The sequence below is a fragment of the Canis lupus genome, chromosome 26 (assembly GCF_003254725.2).
Source record: "Canis lupus dingo isolate Sandy chromosome 26, ASM325472v2, whole genome shotgun sequence".
Classification (NCBI taxonomy): domain Eukaryota; kingdom Metazoa; phylum Chordata; class Mammalia; order Carnivora; family Canidae; genus Canis; species Canis lupus.
The window spans coordinates 30284085-30304317 of NC_064268.1; the positions used below are offsets into that span (position 1 = coordinate 30284085).

Consider the following 20233-nt stretch of genomic DNA (forward strand, 5'->3'; position numbering starts at 1 on the left):
AAGCTCTTAGGAATCTAGAGTGGTGACTAAAGCAGTGTCTTGGGCAGGAAAGGTATTTATCCCTGCAGCCAGGACATGGGGGGTCTCAGGGGCCCATGAACAGGCTAGGTTTCAGAGGCAGCTCTCTCAAGAGTCTGGACAATGCAGTACAATGATGAACTCAGGTGCCTCTGGCCCCAATCTAAGTTTCATAGAACCCCTGGCAGATGTGTGAACACATGACATACCAGTTGCTGGGCATCAGTCTTACTATCTGTAACACAGATAATATTACCTGTAACACAGGTAATAAACCTACCCCTGTTCTCCTCTCTCCATAAAAGAACTCACAGACATTCCCCAAACTTTTTTTAAAGATTTTTATTTATTATAATTTGAGAGAGCATGTGTGTGTGCATGGAGTAGAGGGAGAGAATCCCAAGTAGACTCCACACTGAGCATAGAGCCTGACATGGGACTCAATCTCACAACCCTGAGATCATGACTTGAGCCTAAAGAGTCGGACACTAAAACAACTCAATTACTCAGACACTCCTCAAAAACTTTCTTGAGATTAGAAGCTATTGGCCTTTTGTCCAATTAGATACCCTCTGTCAGGAAAAATCCAGGAGAGTTTGGCCATAGTCAGATTGTAACATCATTGTTTCTAAGCTGCTGGGGGATACTTTTCCCCTCTAAATCTTGTTGGTACTAAGTTGGGAAGCACTTCAAAGCAGCTGGTATTTGGTAGCTTAAACAGCTTTAAAATAGACCTTTTAGTTCCTTCAAGTTAAATTCTAGGCCCTTAAACATACAGGCAAAAATTGCAAAGGAAGATAGCTTTTTTTTTTTTTCTGCTTGAAAAATAACTGGATCTCTAGCTTCCTTTTATTGCTAGTGCTATTTCTGCGTTATTCACAGCTACAGAAGGGAAAAAGGAGAGAAACGGAAGCAGCTGGCAGGTGCTGATCTCACAGTCAGAGTGCCTGGCCTCCCTCCTCCCACGCCACACAGCAATCCACTGGCATCACTCAGATGGCATGAATCACTCTGCCTGTGCGTATGCTTCCTTGGATACAGGCTTTATTTCCCCTAAAAGACTGGAAGTCCCTTTGAGGCTGGGATTACATCTAACCACAATCCTGGACTCTCCTTGGTATCTTCCTAGAACCTCACACCTTCTCTTTAACTTCAGTGGGTACAAAGCAACAAGACCCTGCCCTTCTGATCCATCAGCTATTTTTTCTTCCCATCTTAGCCCAGACTCTAGGGTAAGCCATAGGATTGGCTCTTCATAGCACCACAGCGGGTCCATCTCACCTATCCAGCAAAACTCTCCTCAGAGATCAAGGCTTCAACCTGTCACTCCCATCCTCAACCTGAATTTCTGAGCAGGGCCAGAGAAAAAGACCTAGCTGTTCAAACTGTGTCACTGCAACAATGCTTCTCAAACTTCCCGATCTTAGAACCCTACTCTTAAAACCTGTTGATGATTAATCTTAAAAACCAGTTAATTCAGACATAGTCCAACCTGTGTAAGCACTCCCACTGCATTCAGTATGTGTTCATGCTCTCGTTTTGTCACACAGAATGTGCAAAAGACATGTGAGAAGGGTGGGATTTAATAAAGTAAGGACTTTTCAGTGCTCTGTCAGGGACATTCTTATGTGCAGCTGGTACTGGTTTTTAGCTATGAGGACAGGGTACTGCCACTGCCTTGTCCTGGGTCGAGGTGCTGGCAGTCGTGCTCACCACTGCTTCTGCACCAAGAGAGCAGATGGCAGCACAGAGAAAGTGTGAGAATACCTTAAAACTATAAAAATAGTTTTAACCCTATAGACACCCTGAAAGAACCTGGGGGAACTCAGAGGTCTAAGAAGGATGCTATTGAGAACTATGTACCACAAAACCACAAGATTTTTAATCATATCAAGGATCTCCCCAAAGTTCTGGGAATTTTTCTGCTCAGCTGCCTCTGTATTCCAAGATTCAACTCAGACAGCTTGAATCATATCCTTCCTGCCATGTGAACTTCATTACTCTGTGCTACCGAGGAAACTGAGGTCCCCGGGAGCAACTCTCCGGGATGTCCCTCCATCAGATTCACACATATCCTTAACTGTGGAAAGAGGAGACCCTCTCCCTATTCAAAGCCAAACCTCCACAATGCTGTGGCCTGACCACAGCCAGCTCCCCTCATCTGGACCAGTTATTCCTGTCTGCACTTTCCAATTTGAACTTCCTGCTCATACTCACTGCTTCAACTACTTTTTTTTTTTTTTTTTTAAGATTTATTTATTTGGGAGAGAAAGGGCACGCATAAGCTAGGGGGGAGGCAGAGGGAGAGAGAATCTCAAGCAGACTCTGAACTGAGTGAGGAGCCTGCTGTGGGGCTTGATCTCACAATCTTGAGATCATGACTTGACCCAAAACCAAGAGTCCCACAGGGGTCCCTCAATTACTCTTATGTAGTCACCAATGACCCTTTAGTTGGAAGCCTCTCTGTTCCATGGAGGCTGCTGAGCATGTCCACTTTTCATGATGTCATCTATTGCTTCTGTGAAATATGCACTAGTTATTTTCTATGTCCATCATTCTAGTTTTTAAGAATTCCTACACCTATTACATTTTGGCCATTGAAGGTTCTTTAGGCACTACTAATATTAACTAGTCTAACAGCAATAAACTAGTAATTCATGGAAGTCCCCCACAATTACCCTATGAGGTGGGAAATGCAAGTTGTTCCAATTGAGATGAGGAAATTATGAAATAGAGAAGTTAAATACCTTGTTCAAAGTCAAAGATTTGAAGTGGTGGGGCCCATATGAATTCAGGCTGGTTCTAGAGCACATAGCCTAAACCATTGTGCTATGACGCCTTAACATCAATAGTTAGGATAGGGATCCTTCAAATGTTTTTCAATTTGAAACATTTTACACCTATTGCTCAGGTGTAAAATAGACCTGACCTATTTTAAGTTTTAAGCTTCTTTGTGAAATAAATAAATAAACTTTTATGTGATCAAATATAGCATTTTTATTTTATGTTTATCTTCTTGGTTTGTATGTTTTTAGAGCTTAGGAAGACAGTCTTTCTCCAATCAGAGATAAAAAAAACAACTGAATACTCTTAAATATCATTGGCTTTTAATGGCATGGTTTTTAAAAAAACATATCTAATTATCAATTCTTTCGGAATTCACTTTGAAGTGTGAGTAATGATTTAAACTGATTTTCTTCCAAATAGTTATTCAACTAGCCCAGTACCATCTGTTGAATAATAATCATTTCTTCCCCCTCACTAGAGTAATTTTGGAGAGAATCCTAAACTAAACTCCTTTGAAGAAAAATACACAATACTACTCTTCAAAGGACTCAGCAATCAGAAATTTCTAATAAATATCTGACATATATTCAATCTCAGGATTTGTTTTTCTTTTATTAAGTAAGCTCTATGCCCAATGTGGGGCTTGAACTCATGATCCTGAGATTAAGAGTCCATGCCCTACTGAGCGAGCCAGGTGCCCCGCCTCAGTTGAAAAAAAAAAAAATTAAAATGCCACTTCTCTCCTATTTGGTTGGCAGATCCAAAAGTTCAATACCCTAAGTTGCTGGGACAAAAAATGTGACAGAACTGCTAAACTGCCCTGCAGAGAGACTCAAACAATCTACAGGCCATCAGCTGTCTCTGAAAACATCCATCTTCCCCACAGCCTTGATCACATGGTGGATCATCAAACTTGGTGCGTTCTACTGGAGGCCGGGGGGGAGGGATTACTGATCTTTTGATTTTTTTTTTTTAATTTTTATTTATTTATGATAGTCACAGAGAGAGAGAGAGAGAGGCAGAGACATAGGCAGAGGGAGAAGCAGGGTCCATGCACCGGGAGCCTGATGTGGGATTCGATCCCGGGTCTCCAGGATCGCGCCCTGGGCCAAAGGCAGGCGCCAAACCGCTGCGCCACCCAGGGATCCCTGATCTTTCGATTTTCATATCCGAAATAATAATATCTTTTCCTATATTTGAGATATTTACATTTTCTTTTTTGTAAACTATCATTAACCAGACTTAAAACTGCCAGTGTTTCAGCTTGAAAGTTTTAGAGTTGTGAGTTCCCTGAAGTCTTCCACTCATTATTCACGTCATTTTTATACTAGTCCAGACTATTCGCTCCATGCAGGCAGGTAATCAATTTTATAGTTGTTCTATGTCCAGGGTCTTAGAAATCCGATGGCACAGAACACTCAGATCTATTTATTAAAATAAATGAAATTATGTACATTATAGTAAAAAACTAGAAACAATCTGGTGGCAGATTAAATATGGCCACAAATCCCTCCCAACAATGGTGAGTTTTTTTTTGTTTTTTTGTTTTTTTTCCAACACTTGAATCTTTGCTGACCTTGTCATTTGCTTTGACCAACAGATTGTGGCAGAAGTGTCTGCTATTCTCAGACCTTGCAGCTTCTGCTCTTTCTCTTTTGGAATATTTCTGCTGATGTCGTAAGTCACCCATTTGGGTCTACTGTAAGATGACAGGCAATGGCACAAAGGAAAAGCAACTGCAAGATGTGGTAAGGCTACTTTGGACCATGCAACTTGAGGAGACCTAAGCAGACCCACTTAGCTACGCCCAGGTCAACAGATTTATGAACAAATACGTGGTGGTCATTATAAGGCCCCAAACTGTGGAGTGGTTTGTTATGCAGCAATAGATAACTGAAGTGAACTTTAATGTCCAATATGAAACTAGTTAAAGACACTATGAGTCATCCTTATTAAGGACTACTACCTAGCATTCTTTATAACTAGGGATATGGAAAAGACCTCTGAGATATATAAATGAAAAAATTCAGTCTTGAGATCTCAGAATCTAGACCTACAAATTCCAATAGTCTGGACTTTTATACAACCTTGTTGCATGTACTATTACTAACTCTATAATCGGGAGGGGCGCCTCAGTTGGTTAGGACTCTGACTCTTGATTTTGGCTCAGGTCATGATCTCAGGGTCCTGGGATTGAGCCCCCATCTGGCTCTGAGTTCAATAGGGAGTCTTGTTTGAGATTCTTTCCCTCCCCTTCTGCCCCTCTCTTGGCTCACATGTGCTTACTCACTCCTCAAATAAATCAATCTTAAAAAATTCTAAATAAATAAATAAACAAACGGGAAAACCGAGACCCAAAGGGGTTAAGTAGTTTCCCTGAAGTTCACGCAGCTAGTAAGTGGCTTGGCTATGAACTGAAACCAGGAGGTCTGGCTGGAAAGCCTATGTTCCTAACATCATAATGCTATGTTGCTCACTCCAGCACTACCAACTCCCATTTTCCCACTTTCTTTATTCTATTTATAGTCCCCTCCCTGCTTCATTATTTTCATCCAAAGCCTATATTTCAAAATTAAATCTCTGGATTTTAGTAATTTTTAAAGATTTTAAAAAAATTTTATTCAGGAGAAACACACAGAGCGAGGCAGAGACACAGGCAGAAGAAGAAGTAGGTTCCCCATGGGGGGAGCCCAATGCGGGACTCCAAGATCACGCCCCAAGCTGAAGGCAGACACTCAACCACCCAGGCGTCCCTGGGTTTTAGTAATGTTAATTATTATCTAAATAAACCAATCTTAAAGTTCATAGCTTTAATTTAAAGATGATAATCTAAATACAAATCTCAACTAATTTGATACAAATCATAACAATAAAAGAGCGAGGAAACAAACAGGGGAAGCCTGGAGGTCTATTTATTATAAAGTTTTAATTATGCAGTTTTGTTGTGCATCCACCTCTTACAAAAGCAACTTAGGAAGTAAGATTTATGTAACATGCTTGGGACAACACAGAATACAAGCCCATCTAATCAGTAACATATGCAATGCATGCACAGGTATAATTTTTAAAAATCTTACAATTATAATACATTATGTAATTACAGAATTATAACTAAATAGGTTAAAGCTATGCACCCACTGGCATAGCAAAATGTTAAAGGTTACTTTGGGATTCTGGTAATTAAGTGTTTCTTTTACCTACTATTCTTTCTAGATTTCCAAACTGTCTCTCATGGTAACACACTACCTTCATTATCAGAGGATTTATTTATTTATTTATTTATTTATTTATTTATTTATTTATTTATTTATTATTTATTTATTTATTTATGATAGTCACACAGAGAGAGAGAGAGAGAGAGGCGGAGACACAGGCAGAGGGAGAAGCAGGCTCCATGCACCGGGAGCCCGATGTGGGACTCGATCCCGGGTCTCCAGGATCGCGCCCCGGGCCAAAGGCAGGCGCCAAACCGCTGTGCCACCCAGGGATCCCCATTATCAGAGGTTTTAAAAGATAGTTCCTTCTATATTCAAAAGAAATTCAATTTTAAACCACCAAGTGTTTCTGAACTTTGACTCAGGTTAGTACATTAAACAAATTCAACAGCTAAGCTGACAACTATTAAAGCAAAACAAAAACAGACATACACACAAAACAGTAAAAGGTAGAAAAAGCTTAATTTCCGAAAGACTAGATGAAATATTGTGGTTTTAAATAATGCTTTCGAAAGACTAGATGAAATATGTTGGGCATGGAGCCTGAGCTCATGGCCTTGACTGAGATTAAGAGTCTCATGCCCTGGGATCCCTGGGTGGCGCAGCGGTTTGGCGCCTGCCTTTGGCCCAGGGCGCGATCCTGGAGACCGGGATCGAATCCCACGTCGGGCTCCCGGTGCATGGCGCCTGCATCTCCCTCTGCCTGTGTCTCTGCCCCTCTCTCTCTCTCTCTCTGTGTGTGTGACTATCATAAATAAAAAAAAAAAAAAAAAAAAAAGAGTCTCATGCCCTACCAACTGAGCCAACCAGGCTCCCCTGGATGAAATGTTTTTAAATCATTAAAGAAAAGCCAGATCCATGTACTAACATGGAAAGACACTCAGACACAATTCTATTAACGGTGACCTTAAGTATAAAGGAATTTCACTTTTTAAATTGAATATTCCTAAAACTTTTGAATTTTTACCAAATAAATTAGCTGACATAGTAATTATTTATAGAAAGGAAATTTTAGGTAAAAATATAGATCTGTATGAAGATAAAGCTATGAAAGAACAAGTACTAAGATGTTGGATGTTGGCAAGTTGCTCTCTCTCTGGTTTCCTTTTTTATTTAAAAAAAATTTTTTTAAAGATTTTATTTATTTATTCATGAGACAGAGAGAGAGAGAGAGAGAGAGAGAGAGAGAGAGAGAGAGAGAGAGAGGCAGAGGCTCCATGCAGGGAGCCTGATGTGGGACTCGATCCCGGGGACTCCAGGACCACGCCCTGGGCTGAAGGTGGCGCTAAACCGCTGAGCCACTGGGGCTTCCCACTCTCTGGTTTCCTATTCTGATTTCTTCTTCCACTTTTAAGGACCCTTGTGATTATACTGGGCCCACTGAGATAGTGCACAACAATCTCCACCTTCTTAAAATCAGATGATAAGCAACCTTAATTCCTCTTTGCCATGTCACCTAATATATTCACAGATCCTGGGGATTAGGATGTGGACATCTTTGGGGATGTGGTCATTACTCTGCCTACCACAATTCTGTAATAAAGTTTTTAAAAACAGCCACCTATGAGAAAACAAAAAGCACAACCACCTAATATATTTAACAGATACATGCTAAATAGGCATAAAGGATAACTTAACTTAAAATTAAAGTTAACTTAAAATATAAAAGGGTAAAATGAAATCTATCATCTTTCTTTTATGGATGAATGCTCCTGCTATTTTATCTATGAAATCTTTGTCCAACCTAGGGTCATAAAGATTTTGTTCTGTCTTCCTGAAGTTTAATAGCTTTAGGCTATATTCCATTTTTAGGTTTTTATTGGGGGGAGGGGTGACATATAGAGATCTCCTGGTACCATCTGTTCAAGAGACTGATACAAGCAATAATGTTGACATATCTTGGGGCACCTGGGTGGCTCAGTTGGTTAAGCATCCAACTCTTGATTTTGGCTCAGGTCATGATCTCAGGGTCATGAGATCGAGCCCAGTGTGGAGTGTGCTTAAGATTCTCCCCGCCCCCCAAAAAGATTCTTTTTCCCTTTCCCTCTGCCCCTCCCTGTCCTGCACACATGCACACATATGTGCCTTCTCTCAAGAAATAAAGAAAGGAAAAAAGAAATATTGGTAACTCCCAAATGCATTACACTGAGTGGAAGAATCCAGACCTAAGAGGCTACATACTGCCTAATTAATTACAATTTCTATAACACACACACACAAAAAAAACCCAAAAAAAAACAATTTCTATAACATTCTGGAAAAGGCAAAACTATAAACAAAGAAATGAGATCAGGGATTGCCAGGGACTAAGGAAGAGAAATGGGTACAAGGAGCAACTTTTGGGGTGATGAAAATAATCCATATCTTGATTTTGGTGGCAGTTATGTGACTATATACATTTGTTAAAAGTCAAAGACCACACAATTAAAAAGGATGAATTTTACTCTCCATAAGTTATTCTTCAAAAAAACATGACCTGATAAATTATGCAATAACAAGATGAAAATAGTGTAATTTATGTTGCAGGCTCCCAAACTTTCTGAATCCTAAAAATGTGAACTTAATCCAAGTTAAAAAGTAGGTGAAGAGGATTAAGAGGTACAAACTTCCAGTTCTAAAGTAAGTGCGTCACAGGGACAAAAAGCATGGTATAGGAAATATAGTCAATATTGTAATGCTTTTATCGTGGTGAGCATTTCATAATGTATGTAATTATGGAATAACTATGCTGTATACCTGAAACTAATTTATTATTGTATGTCAAGTACAATTAAAAAAAACATAACAGGGGATCCCTGGGTGGCGCAGTGGTTTAGCGCCTGCCTTTGGCCCAGGGCGCGATCCTGGAGACCCGGGATCGAATCCCACGTCGGGCTCCCGGTGCATGGAGCCTGCTTCTCCCTCTGCCTATGTCTCTGCCTCTCTCTCTCTCTATCTCTGTGACTATCATAAATAAATAAAAAAATTAAAAAAAAAAAAAAAAAAAAAAAAAACATAACAAAACTTTTTTGAAAGGGAGCAAAGAGGGGTGCCTGGCTGGCTCAGTGGGTAAAGCATGTGACCCGTGATCTCGAGATTCTAAGTTCTCACTCCACACGGGGTGGGGGCCGGGGGGGGGAAGGCTTGCGCATGCATACTTGAAAAAAAAAAAAAAAGGAAGAATAAAATAAGGGATGCCTGGGTGGCTCAGTTGTTTAAGTGTCTTGACTCTTGATTTCAGCTCAGGTCATGATCTCAGTCAGAGTTGTGGAACTGAGCCCCACATCAGGCTCCATGCTCAATGTGAATATGCTTTCCCTCCCTTTGTTCCTTTCCCTGCTCATGTGCGCACACACTCTCAAATATATAAATTAAAAAAAGTCTTAAAAAAATAATAAAATACGGGGCGCGTCTGGGTGGCTCAGTGGTTGAGCATCTGCCTTCGGCTCAGGTTGTGATACTGGTGTCCTGGGATTGAGTCCCACATCAGGCTCCCTGCAGGGAGCCTGCTTCTTCCTCTGCGTCTCTCATGAATAAAATAAAATCTTGAAAAAATAAAAAATAAAAAGAAGTATCTGTCTTTGAACAATGTAAACAGATACAGGCTCCTCCTGAAAAACTGGAACTTAAAAAAAATAATTTAAAAATAAAAACAAATTTAAAAAATGAAAAGCAATGGGGTGCCCAGGTGGCTTAGTTGGCTAAGTGTGTGCCTACGGCTTAGATCATGATCCTGGGGTCCTGGGATCAAGCCCTGTGTCAGGCTCCCTGCTTAGCGGAGAGCCTGCTTCTCCCTCTCTCTCTGCCCTTCCCCACCCTACCCCTGACTCATGTGGGCACTCTCTCTCAAATAAATAAAATCTTTAAAAAACAAATAAATAAAAAAGCAAAGAAACTATAAAGTGGAAAACTATACAGTCATTCCTAGATTCCCATACCCTATGCCACTGTTTGAAAAATGAAAGAGGAGAAAACAGAGTGACCACTAAATAAGGCATTATCCAACAGGCTAACTTTTCAAGCTAGTGACCTAACAATTTAACCAGTAAAACACACAAGCAAATAAACAGCTAAATCTAAGAAAAATTATCAATAAAATAACATTTACCTTTCGAGTCAGCATTTGGGAACAGCCTGTTCCATGGCACCTTATTTTTGTGTGGAAGAGAAAGCAAGTAGTTTCTAGCTTTTAAATTTATTATACAGTTCAGGTCTTCCTGTGATGGGGATCCAAGAATACCTATCAGATAAAATAATTAGCTGTTAATTATCCAGACCCAGGTAGACTGACCACACACTATTGGCTTCAGGGCACAATGGACCCTAATAGCTGTTTTCTCACCATCTCCCCATGCTTACCTTTCTTAACAAGTTTTTACAGGATCCTTAACATTTCGAATCAAGCAAGATTACAAACTCATAGGTTAAGAGGTTAAAGAGTTGTCAAAACTACTCTTAGTTTCATGAAGTGACTCTTAACATAAACTGTGGCAGGTGAACTAAGTAAATCTAGCCTCTACAATGTTTGGTAACCTTACCCAAAATGTGGTTCAGCTGGTCGAGATAATGCTTCCCCGGGAAGATGGGCCTGTTGGACAGCATCTCTGCCAGAATGCAGCCTACAGACCAAATATCAATGGACTTGGTATAGCCCTGTAGTGGGAAGGGAGAAGAGATTCAGAATGATATATAATGTTACAGAACACAGTGAGATCGCCCTACATGACAGGTACATGGCTGATAGCAATTTTACCTTCTCCATTGGCTCTATAAGTCAGAAATAAGACTGTGCGCAGAATAAATAATTTGGCTTTCTTATAAGTTGTTGGACAACCAAGATTACTTGATTTTATTTCTCTTTTCAAGGTTGACTGATATGGGTAGTCCAGGTAGCTCAGCGGTTTAGCGCTGCCTTCAGCCCAAGGCGTGATCCTGGAGACCTGGGATCAAGTCCCACGTCAGGCTCCCTGCATGGAGCCTGCTTCTCCCTCTGCCTGTATCTCTGCCTCTCTCTCTCCTCTCTGTGTTTCTCATGAATAAATAAAATCTTTTTAAAAAAAGTTTACTCACTTATTATTAAATGAGAATTTCCGAAGTATACCTCATTCCTTTTCTCAAATGATTTGAGAGAAAGAATCCTTATAAGCTGAAGATGGAAAAAGCAATAACATCCCTTGCTTTAGGACATCTGTGGCCCACTTATTCATTTTGAAAACGTGGAACCAACTCAAAAGAAGCAGCACTGCTATACTTCCAGAATATCTTTGCCCATTTTGCAAATCATTTCCAAAAAGATCAGGCTGAAAACCCTTGATCTTGGGGGTGGGGGTACACGGGACAATGATACACAGTGCCCAGGGTGTGCTGGCTCCATTACAGTTTACCAATCCATATTTCCTATCTTTTATTTCTATTCAATTTTCAGGTATGATTTTTTTCTTTTAAAGGACTTCTGTGAAAAGACTTGGAATAATTATCTAAATCATACAACAGTGTAAAAAAAGATAGCTCTCCAAGGAGGGTAAGTTAAGTTGAATTTTATGGAAAATGTTAGGTGATAAATAGTAATAGTGATAATACGAATAGAGGAAAAAAATTCAGCCAAATATTAAAGTTTAGAGAAACATAGTAAAAAAAATTCTGAAAATCAAACACAGAATGATCAGATCTGCAACTATGATAAAATGGGGTTTAATTTCAAGATAATTATTCCCAAAATTCTTGTAATCCAAAATAACTTTTGTTTTGAGCCAAAACTAAATAAAGAGGGACATTTAAAACACACACACAAAATAACTAAAAGGAACCAGGGCTCCCTGGAGAAATGGCTGCTCCAAGTCTGGGACAGGGAAAAGTACTATGAGCATCTAGTGCCAAAAAGTAAAGTAGCGCTCAACATTAGTGGGGACATGTCAAAGTGGCTCCTATTAGAAAGTCTGGGACAATGTCAACATCAAATACAGAATGGTAGCTATGGAACTGAAGCCACTGAATAAGATAACCAGGAGTTAATTAAGTGGAGAGAACTAAAACAAAGAAGGAATGATAGAGGTACAAAATCATCAATGCATGGTAAAAAGTAGTGGTTGAAAGTATAATGAAGAAGATAACTTACACAATCTTTTTTTTAATTTTTATTTATTTATGATAGTCACACAGAGAGAGAGGCAGAGACATAGGCAGAGGGAGAAGCAGGCTCCATGCACCGGGAGCCCGACGTGGGATTCGATCCCGGGTCTCCAGGATCGCGCCCTGGGCCAAAGGGAGGTGCTAAACCGCTGCGCCACCCCGGGATCCCTAACTTACACAATCTTAAAGTACTTCCTCACAAATTCCTACTCACCTAATAACAATTATTACCATAATTAACCATAATGATCACCATTACATGGCAGAGAATCAAAGGACACCATTTAACCAAAGTATCAACATGTTGTTCACCAATACAGACATAAACCAGCTATACCTCTTGACAGCATACTGAGAATAAAACATTGTTTTGTGGTACTCATGCCCAGAACACATGACACAAAATTGAGGTGCATTCTACAAAACAGCCACCTGTACCCTTCAAAAGGATCAAGGTCAAGAAAGGCCGAGGAATTATTTCAGATAATTCCTGTGCGAGCCTGGAGCAGGGAGAGAAAAGCTATAAAGATTATTGGGACAATACTTAAAATCTGAATATAAATGATGCATTAGACGTTGGATCAGTATTAAATTTCCCACTTTTCCTGCAAGCTGAAAATTCTATGAAAATAAAATGTTACAAATACAGCATGCTAGCCTGCCAAAATGGGGATATGAGTATAAAGATGATAATGGACAGCACATATTTCATGAGTCCGTAATAAATGTTTTTTTGTTTGTTTGTTTGTTTAAAGCTGGGATGGGTACCTGGGTGGCTCAGATGGACTCCTGGTTTTGGCTCAGGTCATGATCAAGCCTTGCACTGAGCTCCCCACTCAGCAGGGAGTCTGCTTCCTCTCTCCCTCTCCCCACACCCAGCTTGTGTACTCTTTCTAAAACGACTAAATCTTTTTTTTTTTTAAAGATTTATTTATTTATTCATTCAGAGAGAGTGAGAGAGAGGCAGAGACACAACAGGCAGAGGGAGAAGCAGGCACCAAGCAGGAAGCCCGACGTGGGACTCAATCCTGGGTCTCCAGGATCACACCCCAGGCTGCAGGCGGCGCTAAACCGCTGCACCACCAGGGCTGCCCCTAAAACGACTAAATCTTAAACAAACAAACAAAGGTGGGAGACAGGAAGAGAAAAGAGAAAAAAAAGGAAGCTCTTCACAGAATAGCAGCGAATTAATGTAGAATGAATACATTTGGAAAATTCCCAATATAAGTGATAGGGGCAAGGGGTCATTGAGGGTTTAAACTGCTGAGAAACAGAAGCTGCTCCATATATGTGGTTCTAAGAATCCATGGGGTTCCTGCCAGAAGATTGTGACCTAAACCTAATCATAAGGAACTGATCTGTACTCTGCAAAGCATTCAATGTCATGAAGAAGACAGGAAGGGCGGGAGGACTGTTCTAGACTGAGCACAATGCATGAAACGTGATTAGATCACAGACTGAAAATAAAACAAACAGCTGTAAAGAACTTCTGGGCGGGATAACTAGGTTGTCACTGAATTAATGCTTACTGTCTCAATGCGCTAAGGGTACTACAGGTGTGGGGAAAGAACACCCCTCTGCCTTTAATGAGTATCAGTATGGCCCCAAGGGTCTAGGAGTAAAGTGGTATTTTATGTTGGTGAAGTGTCAGAAGGTTTGGCCAAAGGGAAGAGAGGAGGAGGCAGGGAGGGAGGCAGAGATAGCCACTGAAGGAGTAGTAAGATGTTAATAGCTTGTTAAACCTAGGGAAGGAAAAAAAAAAAAACAAACAAACTAGGGAAGGAGTGTATGGGTGTTCACTGTACTCTCAATTTTTCTATAGGTTTGAAAATGTTCTAAATTAATAAGAAAAAAATTAATACGGTGCTAGGAGTAACATTCTCAGGCTAGAGGTGCTGTAAATAAACGAATTTCCCATTCAGTTTTCATCAGTTAACTTTACAAGCAGGAGGCACTGGGCATCTTATAAAACACAGAGGCCATCCTTTTGGGTTACTTCCCCCCAGAAGGTGAAGACAGTGGAGTCGCCTCAAACTGTATTGGAGGCTGCAGGGCCACAAAGGCACCAGGGTAAAAAGCCCACTGCCAGCTCTCCGTTACAACCACCAGCACCACGCACACACGCAAATTCTTCTGGTTTGGAATGGCTGTCACATGGCCAGTCCAAAGAAAGAACCTGCTATTTGGGACTATGTGTAATACAGAATTATGAGAATCAACATGGCATTTTCTTCTTTGAAACATCTGTTACACTACATCCTTCTTTATAATGAAATTTATTTTAATGGAATTTTACTTTTATAACTAAACTAAACAAATGTTTATCTAGAATAACTAACTGCTTTTTTTTTTTTTTAACTAACTGCTTTAAACAAATTCCACTTCCTCATAAAATAACTTAGTGTTCATCTCAAGCTTTTCTATTTATAAAGGATGAAGAAAGAGAGTGAAGCTCATGGGCTAATGGATTCCCTTAAAGCTTCTTAGGTCAATTTCTGGTTCCTAGATCTGAGACACAAGGCCCAATGCCAGTTTTATTGCTTTTCTTCATATATCTTCACATTACATTAACAGTAGATGGCGCTGAAGAAGATGTGACCCTGGAGCTGGACCCAGGCAACAGGAAGCTCCTTACCCACTCCCCTGTCCTTGAACATACAGTCTGACCACTGCTTCCACAATGGGAGCCATTTTCAAGGATGTAGCCTAGAAAGAATAGGTATTTTGGAGGCCATCTGGACAGTATATGTGACTGAGCCCAGTTAAGGCCTCTATGTATACTTTTAAGGTCTGGCAGGTGAATACAGAAATTGACTGACTTTGCGGTTGCCCAAGACAAGCTTTGTAATAAGTATGTATTAAAATATGTAAAAAGGGCCACCCGGGTGGCTCAGCAGTTGGGCGCCTGCCTTCAGCTCGGATCCTGGATTGAGTCCCACATCGGGCTCCCTGGAGGGAGCCTGCTTCTCCTTCTGCCTGTGTCTCTGTCTCTCTCTGTGTATCTCTCATGAATAATAAATAAATCTTAAAAAAAAGATGTAAAAAAATTTATGTGCTAAAACTGCTTCTACCAATCTGGACCATGCTGCCTCTTCAGTTTCTCCTTGTCCACTTGGTATTGGGGGTACTTGGCAAACCAACAGATGGAATTAAGTGCAAATTTTGAGATATTAGGGATGCCCGGGTAGCTCAGCGGTGGAGCGTCTGCCTTCAGTTCAGCATGATCCCAGATTCTCAGGATCGAGTCCCACATCAGGTTCCTCGCAGGAAGCCTGCTTCTCCCTCTGCCTGTGTCTCTGCCTCTCTCATGAATACATAAATAAAATCTAAAAAAAATTTTTTGAGGGATCCCTGGGTGGCGCAGCGGTTTGGCGCCTGCCTTTGGCCCAGGGCGCGATCCTGGAGACCCGGGATCGAATCCCACGTCGGGCTCCCGGTGCATGGAGCCTGCTTCTCCCTCTGCCTGTGTCTCTGCCTCATTCTCTCTCTCTCTCTGTGACAATCACAAAGAAATAAAAATTAAAAAAAAAAAATTTTTTTTGAGATATTATAGAAGTATGTGGAGTTCATGCTTTTTCAAATTTGATACTTCACTTATATACTATTTGCAAATGATATATTAAAAAAACTGACTTCGGGACGACTGCGTGGCTCAGAGGTTAAATGCCTGCCTTCCACCCAGGGCATGGTCCTGGAGTCCTGGGATCGAGTCTCGCATTGGTCGCCCCGCATGGTGCCTGCTTCTCCTTCTGCCTGTGTCTCTGCCTGTCTCTCATGAATGAATAAAATCTTAAAACAAAACAAAACAAAACAAAACAAAAAAAAACAAACTGACTTCAACTAGTTTGTCCAAAATAAACTTTGGAAAGAAAAAAAAATACTGAATCTCTCTTAAAAAAAAAAAAAAAAAAAATAGGGCAGCCCAGGTGGCGCAGCGGTTTAGCGCTGCCTGCAGCCTAGGGCGTGATCCTGGAGACCCTGGATCGAGTCCCACGTCAGGCTCTCTGCATGGAGCCTGCTTCTCCCTCTGCCTGTGTCTCTGCCTCTCTCTCTCTCTCTCTGTGTGTGTCTCTATGAATAAATAAATAATCTTAAAAAGAAAAAGAAGAAGAATAAATAAATAAATAAATAATAAATAAATAAATAAATAAATAAATAAATAAATAAATAAGGCAGCCCAGGTGGCTCAGTGGTTTAGCGCTGCCTTCAGCTCAAGGCGTGATTCTGGAGGCCCAGGATCCAGTCCCACGTCGGGCTCCCTGCCTGAAGTCTGCCTGTGTGCGTGTGTGTGTGTGTGTGTGTGTGTGTGTGTGTCTGTCTCTCTCATGAATAAATAAAAAATCTTAAAAAAAAATCCTTGTGTACTTTTCTTTAAAAAAATATATTTATTTATTTGGCAGAGAGAGAGAGAGAGAGCGAGCACAAGTAGGCATAGGAGCAGAGGCAGAGGAAGAAGCAGGCTCCCCACTGAGCAGGGAGTCCACTGCAGGCTCTTGACCTGGGATCATGACCTGAGGTGAAGGCAGATACTTTTACCAACTGAGTCACCCAGGTGCCCCCAAAATACTGAATCTCAATCTCCACAGCAGCCCTCAATGTGTGCCACCTGGCTCATAAACCTAACAAAGATGTCATACTTCACTTTTTCTTGCCTTTATAAATTTATTCAATCATTTCTTATAACCAAGGCACAGATATTGTTAGAAATGATTGTCTTCCACCTGTATGCACTCTCCATAGACACTTTCAGATGCAGAGGTGCATTTGGAAGCAGGACCACCACATAATTTTGAAAGAACCCATAGTAGTTCCTGTTCTTTCCACACCTATGTTTTCTTCAAACTACAGTACAATTTTGCTGAAGAGACATTCTTCATTATCAGATAAATCTGACCTTTATAGAATAGTCCTGGCCCACCTTCAGAAAAATATGCACTTGGGATAACCTATAACAAGCCCAGCCTGTACTCAGCTGTGGCAGCAGAGATTGTAAAAGCTGCCGTAAGAAAGACTTCAGAAGAGCGAACCAACAGCCAGGACACAGACCATTTGTTTTAACAGTGACCAGACAGGCATACCCCCCAATTCTACAACACATCACCATTACTGCAGTGGAGGTAAAGAGGCCAAAACCCAGGGCCTGGAAGGTTCATGCTGGAGATTAAGCATGGTTCTGGCCACACAGGCCAAGCCTCAACCTAGGTAGACACAGACTTACTGAGAGGGAGACTTAGCAACACAGAGCCACAGTTCTTTTGCTTCTTGGTTTTCTTTTTATGCAAACCTTACCTTGGAATTCAACATAATTTCTGGAGCCCTGTACCAACGTGTGGCTACATACTCCGTCAGGAACCCTGTGTGATCATGATCCGGATCTGCAACACGGGCCAAGCCAAAGTCACAGATCTAGAAGAGAAAAAAAAAAAGGGACACCTCAGAGACTGTAATGAAATTAGTACCTCAGACTTACTTCCTGTCCTCCTTCCACCAGATTCATAAATGCAGGTACCTCCAAAGATTCTTCCCACTTCCTTCCCTTCCATGCAATCTATTCCCAAAGCCTTAGAAGAGGTTTCATATACTAAAGATGAAATTTTTTAAGGTAAATATCCAGACTCTAATTTTTGCTGACTCATAGAAGTGCCTGCTGGCTATCCATACTTTGGTGCTACTCCAACACATATAAAATTTAAATATAATACACAGTTGACTCTTGAAGAACATGGGTTTAAACTATGTAAGTCTGCTCAAATGTAGATTTTTTAAAAAAAGATTTTATTTATTTATTCGTAGAGAGACACACACAGAGAGAAAGACAGAGACATAGGCAGAGCGAGAAGCAGGGCTCCATGCAGAGAGCCTGATGTGGGACTCGATCCTGGGTCTCCAGGATCATGCCCTGAACTGAAGGCGGTGCTAAACCGCTGAGCCACCCAGGCTAATTTTTTTTTTTTCAATAAATATCTGGAGGGACGCCTGGGTGGCTCAGTGTCCTTCAAGACCACATGCTGCCACCAAGCTACCTTCCCGATCTCATGTCTCCCACTACCTTCTCTGCCCACATCTATTCTTACTGACTCCAGACTACACCTGCTTTTATAACCTAACTATACAATGACCTCTCCACTGAGTGCCCTAGCCATACCATTCCTTTACCCTAAACCCAGCTTGAAAGTTACCCCTTCTGAGAGGTATCCCAGCAATCAACAATATCCCCCAAGAACTGGTTGCTCACTTTTCTTTCTTTTCTTTAATTTAAAGATTTTGTTTATTTATTCAGAGACACAGGCAGAGGGAGAAGCAGGCTCCCTACAGGAAGCCCGACGTGGGACTCAATCCACGGTCTCCAGGATCACAGCCAGGCTGCAGGCGGCGCCAAACCGCTGCGCCACCAGGGCTGCCTGATTGCTTACTTTTCTAAACTCCTCTAATACTTTGTTAGACGCTTATTAAAGTACATCCCACAATCCATGATAGTTAGCTGTCCATATGCCCATCTCCCCAGCTAAAAGAGTATCAAGTCCCTAAAAAAGGCAACACTTGATTGACTTGTTATTCCTATGTGTGACACACATGGTGGGCACTTGACGTTTGGTGAACAAATGCCTTACTTTACATGTTTATAGGAAGCACAACTGGGGTGGATTAATTGGCACAGACCCTGGTACTGACCACTTTTTACAATATCTGAATTATTGATAATCTTTTTTTTTAAATTATTGATAATCTTAAAAAATAAAAGTGAAGGACACCTGAGTGGCTCAGTGGTTGAGCATCTGCCTTCGGCTCGGGACATGATCCTAGGGTCCTGGGATTGAGTCACAAGGAGCCTGCTTCTCTCTCTATGTCTCTGCCTCTCTCTGTGTCTCTCTCATGAATAAATAAAATCTCCAAAAAAAAAAAAAAAATCAGAGTATAGAATTACCGGGATTAAAACCTTACTTTAAATAATCGTTAAAAAAAAAAAAAATCGGGGATCCCTGGGTGGCGCAGCGGTTTGGCGCCTGCCTTTGGCCCAGGGCGTGATCCTGGAGACCCGGGATCGAATCCCACGTCGGGCTCCCGGTGCATGGAGCCTGCTTCTCCCTCTGCCTGTGTCTCTGCCTCTCTCTCTCTCTCACTCTCTCTGTGACTATCATAAATAAATAAAAATTTTAAAAAAATCGTTAGTAAAATTACAGCTTTCAAAAGTGGCAATACTGAGGAAGGAAAAATTAAAAACTGGAATTCCTAGTTTTCCTTTGCTAGGAAAGATGACATAACCTATCATACTGAATTCTGCAATACATCTATTTCCTTAAGATTAAAACTAAATGTGAAATTGCTCTTCCTCTTCCCCTCCCTATGAGAAATCTAGTCCAAAGGCCCTTAAGAAGAAAAAACAAAAAACAAACAAAAAAAGGCCCTTAAGAGGGAGATCATATGACATAAGGATCTCTGTGGGATTGGGAGAACTGCAGCAGCCCATGGGGGTATGAGACACCCAAGTGGAGGTAAGAGGGAGCTCCAGAGCAGGACGTAGACGTAGTCTATGTGTGAGGTGAAGCGAAAATTCATGGGGAGGCAGTGGCAGCCCACCTAGGGTCTGAGAGTCTGAGTGAAGAGAGCAGAGGATCCGTGGATTCTATGCTGTAAACCACATATTTCATTGAAGTTGCAAATGGTGGTTTTTTCTAGTTTTATTATTTGTTCGCATTTATTAGCTGGCATTCTAAAAAGATTAAGAGCCATTGTTCATCAACTGGAGCTGTTTATCCTGATGCACAAATCCTAATGGAAAGATAGGAAAGACATTTCATCCCTTTCTTTTATAGTGATCAATTTTCAAAATACTGAGTTGGTGTACCATGTTTTATATTTGTATCTACCACATCTAGCAAAGGACATAGAACCAGCAGGTTCTCAAAAAGTCATTGGTTACAATTTTAAAAATAAAGAGGGAGATGTAGAGTTCTGACTTCTAAAAGATTTTACCACTCTATTCACGGTTATCAATGAAAAGCTCCTATGATTAAAAACATACAAAACAGTAACATTACAACACTGAAGGCTAGCTAAACTTTTATGGCATTGTCCATTGTGGACAAGCAGGATATGGTACAAGA

At 40.9% G+C, this 20233-nt stretch overlaps 1 protein-coding gene across 1 annotated transcript in view; it reads right to left on the reverse strand.

The window, feature by feature from the left end:
* MAPK1 (mitogen-activated protein kinase 1) overlaps positions 1 to 20233 on the reverse strand; it is a 118905-nt gene that overhangs the window by 13466 nt on the left and 85206 nt on the right. The window contains exons 4-6 of the mRNA XM_025474946.3: positions 17418 to 17534; positions 10538 to 10652; positions 10108 to 10239 (exon numbers count right to left, since the gene is read on the reverse strand). Coding sequence (XP_025330731.1) covers positions 10108 to 10239; positions 10538 to 10652; positions 17418 to 17534 — 364 coding nt within the window. The remainder of the gene's footprint in view (positions 1 to 10107; positions 10240 to 10537; positions 10653 to 17417; positions 17535 to 20233) is intronic.